The 14,832-nt window shown below is 41.0% G+C and overlaps 2 protein-coding genes across 5 annotated transcripts in view; both read right to left on the bottom strand.

Moving 5' to 3' along the window:
• Positions 1-3,973: 3,973 nt before the first annotated feature.
• vox (ventral homeobox) lies at positions 3,974-5,220 on the bottom strand. Its single transcript, XM_088305315.1, has 3 exons — positions 4,768-5,220; positions 4,454-4,686; positions 3,974-4,359 (listed from the first exon to the last, which is right to left on the bottom strand). The coding sequence occupies exons 1-3, from the start codon at positions 5,003-5,005 to the stop codon at positions 4,108-4,110; spliced, it is 723 nt and encodes a 240-aa protein (XP_088161441.1). The 5' UTR covers positions 5,006-5,220; the 3' UTR covers positions 3,974-4,107.
• A 208-nt stretch (positions 5,221-5,428) lies between these two features.
• The window catches only part of kndc1 (kinase non-catalytic C-lobe domain containing 1), a 34,790-nt gene continuing 25,386 nt past the window's right edge, over positions 5,429-14,832 (bottom strand). For 3 of the 4 annotated variants that reach the window (XM_088305147.1, XM_088305148.1, XM_088305146.1), the window contains exons 9-16: positions 14,553-14,702; positions 14,173-14,367; positions 13,484-13,566; positions 11,779-11,938; positions 10,856-10,978; positions 10,638-10,697; positions 9,353-9,510; positions 5,429-8,767 (exon numbers count right to left, since the gene is read on the bottom strand). In XM_088305147.1, coding sequence (XP_088161273.1) covers positions 8,539-8,767; positions 9,353-9,510; positions 10,638-10,697; positions 10,856-10,978; positions 11,779-11,938; positions 13,484-13,566; positions 14,173-14,367; positions 14,553-14,702 — 1,158 coding nt within the window. In that variant the 3' untranslated portion in view covers positions 5,429-8,538. The remainder of the gene's footprint in view (positions 8,768-9,352; positions 9,511-10,637; positions 10,698-10,855; positions 10,979-11,778; positions 11,939-13,483; positions 13,567-14,172; positions 14,368-14,552; positions 14,703-14,832) is intronic. The other variant, XM_088305149.1, reaches the window with a different exon arrangement.

A 14,832-nucleotide genomic window follows, 5' to 3' on the forward strand; every position in this document is an offset into this window, starting at 1 on the left:
CCAGTCTGTCTGCTGCCATCCAGTTGCAACAGTTAGCACCTCTTCACCTTCAACTCACCAGATTGAAAAGGATCAGTGAATAGCACATTGTCATTCCACTTACTAAGGCTTTCTCTCTAACAATAGAGCATTTATTGATGCTGGTGTGACCATTAGAGTTGACAACTATCCCATGCAGTTGCTGCTGCTGACTCAGGATGAATTGGAGAAAAAATGCCTTAAATTGAGCGTTACTCATTTGATGAACTTCTGCTCAAGGTTTAGACGTGAACACAGGGTGTTTGGATTTCTCTATGCTATGTTTTCGATTATTATATTCTTAATTAGAATCCATTGAGAATGAAAGCAGTCGACTGCAGTGGCTGTCACTCTACCAGTAGGTTACAGTATTTCATATTCTGGGTCCAAAGAGCAACACATGAGTGAATGCACCAAAGAGAACGCAAGACGGGAGACTTTATGACAGGGTGACTCAATCAGTCACCCATTTAGCTAGTGCCACCTAATGACTTTAAACGTGAGGCAATACACACCTTTGACAGACTTGAGGGCGCCTTCCCTCCGCAGCTTCCATGTACGTGCGAATCGTTCGATGGGGGAAACAAAAGCGCTGAATGGATCTCAATGATGTGGCACTTAACATGTGCTTTGATGTTTTCATGAGGATGCAAATCAGTCAGGAGCACGGAGCTGTCTCGACTGGGAGTCATGCCACAGGACGCCAAATGAAAATATTTGCCTGCAGCAGCTGGGGACAGCACCTTCGGACCTGTTTGAAAATACTCCAAATTCTATAAAAACACATTCACTTACTCCCTTATTTGCAATAATGCTCAAAGAAAATACACGGATGCACAATTAAGTCACGTGATCACCCTCGGTTGCTCAATTTAACGACAATGCCGCGACTCATTTGAAATTATTGAGAGGTGCTTTGTGATAAAATACCTGATTTTGATGGGAATTAACAACACTCAAATAACCTTCATGACATTAACTGAGCACCACAGAACGATAATTTAGCAGTTACTGGCCACTACATCATATCTGCACAATGTGACTATTACGAGAATTCGGAAAAAAATGTACAGTTGTTTTTATTGACACTGTCAGGGATAAAATGACAATGTTTAATATTGGTCATTGTGGTGGGAACTGTTTCTAATAGTTTGTCCTCTCTTGCATGTGGCCAAGGTAATCAAATAATATAAACCATATGAAACGGTGTCGGTCAATGGAAAAATGTCACAACAATAACTATAATAATTAAGTAATACTTGTCTATGCGGCATGGTTATCTTTATGACAAACGAAGCTCTCCACTTGTGGGGGGAGGTGTGCTGGAGCCTATCCCAGTTGACTACCGGGTGAAAGGTACACCACACCCTGAACAGGTCGCCAGACAGTCACAGGGCAGACACAGACACCGAGTGGGAACTGATCCCACGGATGAAGCACTACAGTCCATCAGCGACTAGCTCTCCACTTACTTTTCTTAAAAAAAGAACTACAACTGCAACAATAAGATTCCACAGCTACTAAAACTAACTTTTTTGAGCAACTGATTCTCTTTGCATGAGAATCACAAACATATTTGTGATCAGTCGGAATTAATATTACTTCGTAAAGTTTAGTAAAAAAAAAATGATGATTGTGGGACCTAATAACATATTTTGCAGCAATATCTTTCAAGAAAATTATACTCGATATAGTTTTTGCATTAAAAAACTCATTCTCAAAGAACAACGAATATTACAAAAATAAACATCATCACCCATGAATCCTACGCGAAAGGACTTCACCAATATGCCGTTAATAAATTAATAATTAATAATTCATAGGGACAGATTTTTTTTCCAAAAGAGGAGACTATTTCACTTTTCAAAATAGTTTAATATAAACATTTGCAGGGAATAAAATACATTGGAATTATTCATGCATTGGGATAGTACTTAAATAACTTGTATTAACAACTTTTTCACCTATAAGAAAGAGAACATTTTTAATAGATTTTAGACGATATTGGGGGGAGGGGTGCGTGTGTGTGTGTGTGTGTGTGTGTGTGAGTGGTCCACAGATTAGGCGGCCAGGTCAGTAGAAGGTGCGGGGCATGATGATATGGTGGCGGTGCAGGGCATGGAGGTGAGGGGGCTGGTGGACACTCTGGAGGTGCGCACAGAACTCGCGGGTGCCATGGAGCTGTCCTCCGAATATGTGGTGCTGAAACAGGAAAGGAGGTCGTAGGACGCCGGGCATGGAAAGGAAGTCAGGCCGCATCTCATGCACCTCCCGCTTTAATTTCATCCTTCTGTTTTGGAACCACGTCTTCACCTGCGTCGGGAAATATTAAAGCGGTCAGCGTATGCGCCAACATGCAGTAAAGAATTAAATAACGTCCCTATAGAAGAGACAATTCACCTGAGTTTCAGCGAGGTTAAGTTTCTCTGCAATCTTTTTTCTCTGGGAGGCTCCTAAATATTTGTGCTTGTTGAAAGTGCTCTCCAGTTTCGTAATTTGCTCCGAGGTGAATTTCGTTCTCATCCTCCGTTGCTGGATAACCTCTCCTTCGCCGTCCTCTCCCACCTCGCTTTCTGAGCTGGATGTGTAGCCGCAACTGTCTGGGAGGGTTGTGTTGTGTTAGTTTACAAAAGCAAATGAACTCAACTAAACAATCAAATGTATTGCTTGAGTGGAACTTACTGTTTGGTGACGGTGGGGAGTTTTTTGCCTTGTCATCTTTCAAGTTAGAATGAACAACTTTCTGCAGAGTCATCTCACCCGCGTCCTTTTCCTTTGCGTAAAAACTTTGAGAGAGCCACTCCACCGAGAAATTCGCCATGATGTGTACACGCAGGAGTCTCCACGTGTTCAGTAAATCTAACTCGCAGGGCCTCTCTGTTGAATCTTATGGGAGGAGCACACTTTTGTATTTGCATATGCAAAGTTCTCAGCGGAATGACAGAAACTTGATGGAGGTTGTAATTGAGCTTAATAGAGGCGAGCTTGTGGTTTTTATCACTTTCTTTGCTGCTTTGGATCAGCTGGCGCCAGTAAATTTGCAGCGACCTGTTATGTCGGCATAATGCGCTTGAATAGTTGCAGAAGCTGACTAAAATGCCAACTGGCTGATCAAATTAATTACTTTGGAAACTGCGGATTCTAAGTTATTACTGTTCTAACTTGAACGCCTGTACGCGTTAATATATTGTTAGTAATTTATCCGTGTTGTCTGCGAAAAGAAGCCTTTCTTTGTCAGTGGGTGTGGATCACACAGAAAGTGAGAAAGTCCTGCTTGATCTTTGGTGACGTTATCTGAATGAGACATTTGCCGCAGGTCCTCTTGTCGCCTACCCAACCCATCTGCAGCTAAACGCTAGTTTATATCGAACACTCAATCTCCATCTTAATTACATTTGTTGCTGAGAGACTTCAAATGCGTTTTGTTTCATATGGACGACATTGGGTTTTGCAATCTTCAAATCACGTTACACAATCAAAGCATTGACCTCAGGACTTTAAACTCGAGATTAAAATTCGTTCACATACAAAAGCTCAGACTCTCAGGAGCCAGGCCGGAGGGCCCCTGCGGTACGCGTAAACTCATCAATGCTCGCCTTAATTACAACTAATTGTTGACCATGATCGGCGCCGTTAGCTGGCGTTTGAAATGCAAACGCCATGGCAGTATTTGCCGCGTGTGTCTGCGTGTTTGCGGGCGGGGCGTTTGCGTTCCATTGCCGGGGTTCTCGTACATCAATATTCATTTTGGAACCGCCTATTCCCACGACGGTCAAATGCGTGCACTATTGGAAAATAAATTCTTTATTTTAAATTGGTTAATTTAGCTTTTTATATAAATGTGTGTCTGCGTATATATATATATATATATATATATTCACGCACACATATGGTTGATCGGCTGAATCGACTGCTGAGACGGAGACCATTGTGGCATTACTAAGATAAACTTTATTAGAATGTTAAATAAACTTTTTTTGCATTATATACAACACTGGCATCAAATACTGTAATAAAAAAATGATTCAAAACAGTTCAAAATTGCACTTATTAAGTGTTTGAGTGGGAAGTCTCTTCTTTAACAGTCTTTTAGTAGAAATGTGGGTTGTGGATCATAACGCGGGACCCTGGGTGAGGGGCCATCTGCTGCTGCAGGACCAGCTGGGGCACCGGGACGGGACAAAAAACTGGTCCCGCTGGTGGGAAGTGGGTTTGCTGTCCGGCAACGGCGTGATACTGAATAGGGTGCATATGTTGGAACATAACAGGTTGGACTTGGGGAGCGAGGTCCTGCACCTCCCGTTTGAGCTTCATCCTCCGATTCTGAAACCAGGTCCTCACCTATAAAGTGCGAAACATAAATGATAAACTAGTGTCGATATTTCAAAACGGTTCGGTTGTAGTTATTAAATATGACAATCGTTTTGAACTGTACCTGAGTTTCAGTGAGGCCCAGCTTGCGTGCCGTCTTCACCCTCTCGCCAGCATCGAGGTACTTGTGCTTGTCGAAGATTTTGACCAGCTTGGTGATCTGCTCGTGGGTGAATTTAGTGCGCACCCGACGCTGAGAGCACGCTTTCTCCGCCTCGCTGGCCTCGTCCACAGAGGATGCATCCGAAGAAGCCGCTTCACTATCGTAGCCAGAAGAGTAGTCGCTTGTTTCTGAAACTGAGTTTGATGCAATATTAGTTAGAACAATTTTTGCGTGTTTCAGACATTCCTTAAAATGCAACAGCTTATACTTCTTACCCGGTGATTTGCAGCGTGTCGAATGCGAAACTGAACTCTCCATTGGTTCCGCAGGTTGGGTTGACTTTGATTTGGGCTGCAAGTAACTTTTGCCGTACGCCGGCGGGCTCGGCTGCACCATGCAGGGGATGTGCGGCTTGCACGTGAGCACACTGCCCATTGCAGCTTCTCCTTTCTTCCACGACGCGCTGTCATTGTGGCTCTGGGCGAGCCAATCCACAGAAAAGTACTTGACCATGTTCTCGCTCCTGGCTTGTGACACGTCCAACAAGTGTTAATAGAAGTGTGTGGTAACAACTCCCCCGGGCACGGCTTTATAGGGAGTGGGCCAAAGTATTCATTTGCATATGTAGAGAGACTTGTTAACGCCCGATCGATCCACATGATTAGAGGTTAATGGCTCGTTATTGAAGTCTTTCCATATCCTGTGAGTGTGTGAAGGCCTGGCGCCACTGAGTCTGTGAAAAAGACCCCCCCCCCCCCCCCCCCCCCCCCCAACCCCGAGCTCATACATTTGTCTCAGGCATCGAAGTGTGGGTTCTTGCAAAAATAGTGTCCCCACCCCACTCCACAGCTGCATTCAGTATAAATGCAGTCAAACATCAATGCAACACAAGAAATAAGTTTGCTATTTATTGATAAAAACACGAACACAATTGAACACATGGTTGTACACAATTATGTGATTTTTTCTTTAATAAGTGAGAAAAACACTGACATTGCAGCAGTAATTAAAAAAAATATTAACAAGGTCTGGGAGTTTACTTTAACAAGAGTTCTCATTGTAGTCATTCTGAGGTCTGTTTCAAATACTTTGTTACTCGATTTAAATGAGAGATGCAACATGGTGAAAAACATTCAAATACTTGTGGAAGTATAATTACACCACCAAATGTTGCTTTCCGCGAATGACATCTTGAAAATACAATGGGGTTTGAAACGTGAAGTCACAAAACACCAAATAGGCATTTCATACTTTGCACCTTCCCCAAATGTTACTTAATCAATTGCTCAACTGTCAGAAATAATTCACTTTTTGAACATCACCCCAAAACATGATGACTCTATCTACTGTTATATTCAAATAACACGTTTTCCATTATTTCCTTAGTTCATTTTTTTTTTGCATTTTCAAGGTAAGGTGGGTTTGGATGTGTCCCCAAGCTGGAAACTGCTACGATGAAAGTACAAATATTATATACTCAAAAGGAGTATTGGTGAAATATCCCAGTGTGACAAAAAAATCATTCAATTGATGTCATATTGATCTTGAATTGACAGCAGATGTGCACTGGGATGTGATGCCATCTATCTGCACGAACTACTAGACTGCATTAGTTTAATCCAAATATCACAGTCGCCTTTTCGTAACTGCATGTGTTCAAGCCAGCCATCATGCATGTTCTTGTATTGACAATGTCTGCGACACCCCAGTGCGCCTTGGCGCCAGCAAGCCAACAGCCTGCATTTGGCGCATTCCATTCAGACACCACAGATCAAAGGTATTACAGTAGCAACACAATTACTGTTGAATGTCGAGCCATTCAAATGGAAATACGATAAAGCGCGCCGCGAGGAAGCCGGCATTTCATGCAAAAAAAAAAAAGAAAAAACAAGCGCAAAGTAGCCCTTCAAATAAATCACAAGTGACTTGAGTTAGAGGTCAATCTGATGTCTATTTTTTTCTTTTAATTATGAAAAGGATTGTTTTCAGGTGTTACATATTCTAATGTGTTTAACAACCAACACCGGTGCCTTTAGGTGACGCGACACCCACCGTGAAAGCAGACGCCCCCCCCCCCCCCCCCCCCGCGCGAGGTCCCTTCATGTCGCAGTACAAGAACAATGCCTCTAAACTAAAGTGATCGTTATTTTTATGACAATGCTGATAAGAGGCCGACTCTGGTCTCGTCCGTTATCAATTCTCTGTCTCCGAGGAGTCAGAGTCCCCTTTGGCATTTTTGGGCTATTTATCTCAGAAGCTTTGAAGATGCTCCTTAGATACCAAAGAAAAAGAACGCTGGTTACGTCGCCTTCACGCTGCGCCTATTTCCTAAGAGCGGGCTGACCGGCTTCCACCTCTGTCTGGTGCCCACAGAGAAAGTGGTCCGTGTTTATTTTAAATGTTATCACTTTTAAAAATGTTGAAATTACACCCTTTGTATTGGTTGCAATATTTATTTGACTTACATTTGAGAAATTGGTTACACAGAATTATACTGCGCCAGGGTTAATGAAAAAAAAAGGCTTCAAATACGGATATAATTATCTTTCTTGTGCTTCATATGTAAATCTGAATCCTTTGTCATGTGGCACATTACAGTATCATACGAATGCACACGGGACAACACTGAAGAAATGACATTTTACTTTAATGTCAGGTTACAGCATTTAACTGTAAATTTATAGTCCCCTCAAAATAACTCAACACATAGTCATGTATATCAAACCACTGTCAACAAAAAGTATGCCCTATAAAAGCAAAAACGTCCTGATTGGGCCATTATTGTCTCATGAAAAGATATATTAAAAAATATGAATGAAAATGGAAGCGCCGGCCTACCAATCTCTATGTGACATTGGTCAAGTGCATTATTTCAGCTTGAAAGAGAAGAACACGAAATGCAATTCTCAGGAATACCATAATGTTTGCAAAATGACTAACAACTGGAAAGCAGTTTAAAATACTGATATCTTTCTAGGGGATATTTTTAATATTTTGGTTAACCGATGCCTGCAACAAAAAAGAAATAATAATTAATATAGCATAACTCATATGTCAACCGGTTTTATTTAAAAGTTTTATGCTTTTCACCACTGAGGTGAAGTCCAGTGGTGAGAACAGGCAATAAAACTAGCAGCTAATCGACTTTTGTCTTGCACTGTCATAACCACATTGTTTTGTTATTTAGCCAACTATACAACCGTACATTTGTATTTGACTGGCATTTGAAAATTGCAGATCAAATAAGCTTATTTTAAAACTTCCCATTTTTTTCTAATTCCTAATCAAACAAGCAATATTATGTTTGGGGATGATTAAAGTAAAATAATAGAAAGATGAATAACTTAACCATAAAGTGACATGAAATTTTAAAGATGACCAGACCGGGGCCTCACTTCCGATGTAATCACTTTGAGATTCAACGCTTGTCATGGTTAGCACTCCAAATTTTAAACATGCTTCATATTTGCGATGTGTTCTTACCAGGTCACATGACATGTTTCATCACTGTAGCTCCATGTCTTTTATGAGAACATTAAGGAATGCTGACCTCAAACCATTTGGAAGCAGCAACATAGTTGATACATACTATTTTGTGGATTTCCTGCAATATGATCTCATGACACATCATTTATGTCCATGCAGCGAAAACGATTCATCTGAATGTCGGCATCCTGCCATGCCTGTATATGGAACGAGTGTGGCTCTATACAAGCCCTTGGTGCTCCTGCAGGAATAAGTTGTCATCTGTTTGTTTTCCGTGTCAAATAAATATATACATATTGAAGGCTTCAAAAGCAAAATTAAATCATATATAAAAATGCATGACATGACATTTCTTTTGGTGTAATAAACACCTGGCTCAACACCATCTGCAGGTTCAAACTAAATTCAAGCTTGTTGTATTACCTGATATTATAGAATGTTTGCCTAAGAAAAGTAAAGAGAACTCTCACATTCTGCTGCCATGGTAACGCAAAGAATTCATTGCAGAGGTTCAGCTATGGTTTGCTGACTGGGGCCTTGAGACGGGGCCAGGGCAGGACTCACTGGAGTGAGGCCTTAATCTTTCTCAGGGTGTCCTGAACCCTCCTGGTTTGACGCTCAGCTGACTGATGAGAATCAGCATCATCTGCAGCAGGCTGGAGGAGCATGTCCGAATTGCCAAGCTTGGTGATGCGGTAGCGAAGGTAGTCCTGCATGTCCCGGTCTGGGCTATAGGTGAAAGTGACCTCCTGGAAGGCGTGAACTTGACTCACCACCTTAGCTATGCTCCTTTTAAAGATGATGAGAGGACCAAGAGACGGGATGAGTGACATAAAAACAGAACATAAAATTTTTTTATTGCAGGTAATGAGATCCCCCCCCACAAGTAGCTTCCGCTTTTTTCCTGTGACCTAATTTGGAGACAACATTGAAGAACCCTGGGTTCAGCCCAACCAGCTGTAGCTCTGCTTGTCTCTGCTCGATCTTTCGACCCAAGCATCTGGCTACACCCCAGCGGCGGTGAAGCATCTGGACCGCAACCTCTTTTCCAATCAAACCCACCTCCCACAGGCGCCATCTGCTACAGCAGTGGCACGCCTTAATTCAACATCTGCATCATTCCTTTCCAACTGCCCCTTGCTGTGACTCAGCATCTGGTCAATTTGACTGGTTTGAAGGAGAGGCGTGGGTCGCTACCATCCATGGATACATGTTATGCATAAAGTAAGCCATTTTCAGTTAAAGGGATTTTAGTTTGTACGAAAAAAATAGGACCTATTTGTGCATATAATACCCTAGTACGAAAAAAATAGGACCTATTTGTGCATATAATACCCTATCAGCAGTATTTGACCATTGAAATGTGCATCCTACCGAAGCTTGGTCCACTTGAAAGCCCCGCTTGTGACCGTGAAGGCTCCGATTTCCAGCTGTTGAACATGCATGGCCAGGATGTGCGCTGACGGCAGGGTAGGTCTTCTCCTCTTGTGTTCTCCCGCAATCAGACACATGTCATCGCTCTTTAGAAACACCTGAGGAGAAAGAAGTTAATCTATACATACGCATCAGCTACAGGCAGAGTCAGACAATAGAAACTAAGATGCATTCCTCAACTAAATAATTTGTTGGGCTGGATCCAAGTATGCAACCAATCGAAATTATTTGACATTTCAGGGCTTCCAAGGCCCATTTCTTCTCCAGCATGATATCCGTATAGGAACTTGAAGGCTTTGAATGTACCTCATTAAACACGTTTAGGATGAGCTAGAACAGAGAGTGTGAGCCAGTCCTCAAATCATCAATGACTTCTGACTTCTGAATGAATGGACCAGAAAATTCCAGAGATTCATCGAAAAATCATACAGAAAGCCTGTTTTGCGTTTCCCTTTGGATGACGGTGGTGGTGGGAGAAGAACATCATTAGAAGAGAAGAAGAATATCCATCTGAAGCCACAGTTAACTCATTCACGACCAGCCCAGTAAGAAAATGGATCTTTGACGTATTAAGCCGTCAATGGTATTGAATGAGTTAAGTACTGTAAGTGGAATCGTTATAAGTAGAAAAGATTGATGGTGTCCAGTTCAGTGTCTTGCTCAAGGGCGCTTTCTTTGGCAGTCGTCAAGATGGAGACGGGTGCATTTCCAACAACTAGTTATTCTAAAGGTCAAGTCCATCTTGTATTAATACTGTTAAAATGTTACATATTCAATGTTGAATGTACAGTTTTGTTGCTGACAGTTTAGACTGGAGAATAAATAATTCCAGTTTATCACGATGGGAAATTTAGTTTTGAAAGCTGATCAAAGTTCAAAGACAAACTTCATAAAAGCAAATGTTCCATTACTTTCGTAAATTTTCTGCATTGTGGTGTAAAAATGACTACTTTAGAGCATAAAATTTGCTCTTTAGGCCGGCTACATGTTGGTGTTCCTGACAAGAGTTTATTCATGTATCAGGTTCTTTTGAAGAAAGTAATTGTTCGTGGAAATGCCAGCTGTAAGCGCATGTGAGCAAACCTGCTTGAAGTTGTTTTCCTATTGATTTCTTTGCCCTGAAGCCCAATTTCAAAATATGTGGCCAGACTAGCCTTCAGCTCGGCAATCCCCGAGTGATGACACACACGCGCACACACACACACACATATACAAACACGTGCACCTGAACGGCTTGTAGTTCCTCCAGGATCTCAAGCATCTTGGAAGACAGATGTTTCCAAGCCTGTGATAGAAAAAGAAATACCTTTTTTTTTTAAATTCTCTTCAGCATACTGCATCTTTAAAATAGCCCCAGAAATGAGTGTTAGAAAAATACAACATGTAGGTCACTACAGATTTTCAGACTTGAACATTAGAAAAAAATTAATGATTCAGCCTTACTGGTAATTGCCTGACAATCTTGTTCTCCAGACTTTCAAGGACTTGCATGGCTGTAGCAAAATTCCGGGATTCATAGCAGTGCTTCCCAATCCACAGATACTTTGTTAGTAAGGCAATTTGCTCCTGGGTGAGAGGAGGGCATGTCAAAACAGGGGGAAACAAATGACTTCACTGAGTGTTGAAGGTTTGCGTGTTTGTGCACATAGCAAAGCTTTTTTTCGTTAGGGTACGTTCATTGTTGCTGAAAGGTGGCTGTCTGCAACCGTTAAAACTGTTTGCGAATATCTGGCAAAAGTCTTTGCAACCTTGAATGAACCCAGACAAAAAGAACAACAAAAACAAAAAAAACCAACATTTGGTAGCCTTTACAGTATGTCAGATCATTTGTAGATCACAGAAGATACACAATATAAAAAAACATTATCATCACTTTATTCATTTTCTACCCTCAATCCTGTTCACTGGGTAAGCCAGAGACTGTTCCAGCTAACCCAGGGAGCGATTGTACCCACAACTGCCATCATTCAGTTACAGGGCATCATACAATGTTTACAAACTTAGTATGTGTCAGAAATAATGCTTTTACAAAGTCAATTGCTGTTACTGTCACCGGGACATATTAATTGAACATGTTTAGTTTTGTAATTTGCAGTGGTGTCTTCACTGCACTGCACCGCCCTTTTTGAATACCTCAATCATTCATTAATATTGTAAATAACATTTCTGGATGTTGAGTGTATAGTTTCATCTTTTTATTTGACGTCAATGTTACTCTGTACGGTGCCGTAATGAAGTAATTCAACGATATAATGATCATTTACTGTACACACATCACTTTTGCCACCCAACATGTCTTTTAGTAATTAAAATAACAGAGAGAAGAACCAGCAGCCAAAATGAATTGTACCTTTTGCGTACCTCACCTTGACTGAGTCACAGAAGACTATTTCACCAGTGATCCATTTTATAACGCTGTCAGAGTAAGCAAGCAGCTGCTGGAGGCAGGATTCAGATGGCGTCCCCTTGTGCAGCTGGCTGCTGCCCTCTACTGGTGGAATTTGCCGGGACCCAGTACTTGAGGTACTGTTGGAGAGGGACAGAAGGATTATTTGTAATTAATGAATGGGCAAGGGAAGTCCAACAAATAATTTGATTATTTTTGCAGAACAGACAAACCTTGAGTTACCGGCTGTTAAATGCATGTTTTAGGAAAGAAAAGTGTTTGTGTGTGTGTGGGGCGGGGGCTCGCCAGTGGGGTGGCCTAGAATGACAAGGGGTACCCTTGGCTACCCGGTAGCTCCGCCCCTGATCCTCGTCCAAATCTGGCCAAAGTACGGTTCGGGGGCCACTCCCGGCACACTCGGAGTCTCTGACCGGCCCTCACAGTGACCATTAAGTCAGAGGATGTCACTGTACACCTCTGAGTGGATGGGGTTGGTTTAACGTATATGATAGTAGTATCAATTATATTACTGTAATATTTATTATATGTATTTAAAATAAACTTGACAAATTTGCCTTGTTTCATCAGCAATAGTGCATATAGGAAATATAAAACAATGAAAAATAAAAATAGCATGCAAAGATTGTTTGAACAAGAAGTAGATTGGACAAAAAAAAACTGAAATACTGTTAGTACATATACTATCCAAACCAATCTACCAGCATTGTTATTTTTTATATTGCGTGCTGATTGTTCATTTTGATATTTGAGATCTTATTCACCTAATTGAACAGACTTGATTTGTTTACTACAGTTGAAAACGGAATTTGGAATGGCTAATTAATCCTTGGGCACATTGATTTGGATGAATTATAGAAAACTAAACTGAAAGCCACTCATACTGTGCGAAAAAACAGTGGTATTATTTTTTTGTGCACTATTTTGCAAAATAAATACTCCACTTCACATTTTTTTTTATCACTGTTTATTTGATAAATGTAGCTTTCTCATGGGGGATATACTTGACATATTCACAAATTATTCATTCATTAAATTATTGTTAATTGCAATTACTGTTAATATTTTTAACATGATTAATATAATTATCATGAAGGGATGCAATTAACCATGATATGAATTTTGGGCCAAATACTCCAGCCCTAAATTGAAGTTAGCATGTTGCTTGACCTCGAGGGCATAGGTTCAATTTCCCATGTGGCCCGTTTGCAAAACAATTTGCATAACACCTTGAGACCACCAACAGGCCGCTGGCAGAACAGTTTGTGGAAAGTTTGGTCAACGACACAAAGAAGGCGATGCAGGTGTATGTTTTTATATAAGAAAATTAGAAAGCAACATTTGATTTATTTGGTATTACTTTAATGTCATTATCGTGTTGTAATTTATAATGTATTGTGGTTTATTCTTAATTGTCCTTGTGTAAAATATTATTACAGCTGCAGTTGCATAAAGTGCGCTTGTAATAAAGCCAAGCTGAGATGAGTAATATTTACTGTTTGATTAAGAGAAATGTGTTTCATTTAGTGCTGGTAGAATTTTTGTGGAAAACTTAACACACTAAAAGAGCAATTGCTTGTATTTGGCTCGAATTGAATACTGATGAAAAACAATCATGCTTTAGATTTCCAATTTATGGGGAGTAAAATAATACTGTAAAAACATACTTGTTGTTGCTTGAGGGCTTGTCACGGACGCCTTGCATTCTGGAATTGAGGAAATGAACCGGATGACATCCGAGGAAAATGTCCTGCATTTCAAAAGATCATGCGAGACATTAATTTTACATCCTTGTAGAAATGTCTCCCTCTAGTGTTCAATAAGAAGAACGAGTGTGACTCCCCATTAAACACAGTTTGACACACCATTTGACTCCTCATTCACCCATTCTCACAATGGTTAAAGATGCTGGCGAATAATGCTATGGAAGAAAAGTAAAGAACTTTTCTACACATGGCTGACATAGTAGCAGGAGGGATAACATGTGTCTATGCGTTTTACTCAAGTGTATGCCAACAATGCTGTAGAACAGGGGTCCTCAATCCTGTCCCTCCAGGGCCGGTGTCCTGCCTGTTTTCCAGCTCTCCCTGCTTTAACACACCTGATTCAAATGATCAGATAATCAGCAAAGTCTGCAGAAGCTCAATAACGATACTGACCGTTTCAGTCAGGAGTGTTTCAGCGGGGGGGGGGGGGGGACAGGCAGGACACCGGCCCTCGAGGAACAGGTTTGAAGACCCCTGCTATAGAGGTTTGAACCTGCAATATTTATGTTGTTGAATTGGAAAATGATACTGCACTGTAGCAAGGTGGTAAACGTGGCTTTATTTATTTATTTATTTTATTTTTTTTATACCTGCTGCAGAAGGGTGAGTTGCTCAGCTACTTGCATTGCACTGTAATTTCTCTGGCTGAAGGGGAGTTTCTCATGACTGCTAGAAGGGTCATGCACCAGAGAGATGTAGCAAGGCACACGCAGAGCTGCAGCTATGGAGAAGTCCTTCACTTTTGGCATGGATGTTGAAGGTTCCACTTCAGTTGATATCGTCTCCTTAAGTACCAATTTACAAGAATTAGAGAAGCTGTGATTTCAAACAATTGTAGAATTAGACCACAATATTTACATAGCACTGTGAATAAAACTCAATGTATCTTTAATGATCAATTTCCCGCAACAGGCAAAACTAGTCCCCGTGATAACAGAAATGAAAAGAGGACATTTCTGCTATTGCTCACCTTTCTCGCATGATCATCAGTTGACGATGGACCACTAAAAGATTCTGCCACACATCCGATTTGACGACCACTCCTCTCGCTCCAGATTGTCCTTGGAGGACTTTGCAGAGCAGCAAGAAGGTCCTGCCCTCGACTATCCACAGGAATTACCTGGCAGAAAACAAGAAACCAGAACAGATCAAATGTATTGTCCTCTACTAATTTTATGTATTCTGATTATATTGCTTCTATATCATATTATCAGCAACTACTGTAAAATTATCAGAGGTAAATGTTTGAG

The sequence above is a fragment of the Idiotropiscis lumnitzeri genome, chromosome 9 (assembly GCF_059441095.1).
Source record: "Idiotropiscis lumnitzeri isolate Australia: NSW breed Sydney's pygmy pipehorse chromosome 9, RoL_Ilum_1.0, whole genome shotgun sequence".
Taxonomy (NCBI): domain Eukaryota; kingdom Metazoa; phylum Chordata; class Actinopteri; order Syngnathiformes; family Syngnathidae; genus Idiotropiscis; species Idiotropiscis lumnitzeri.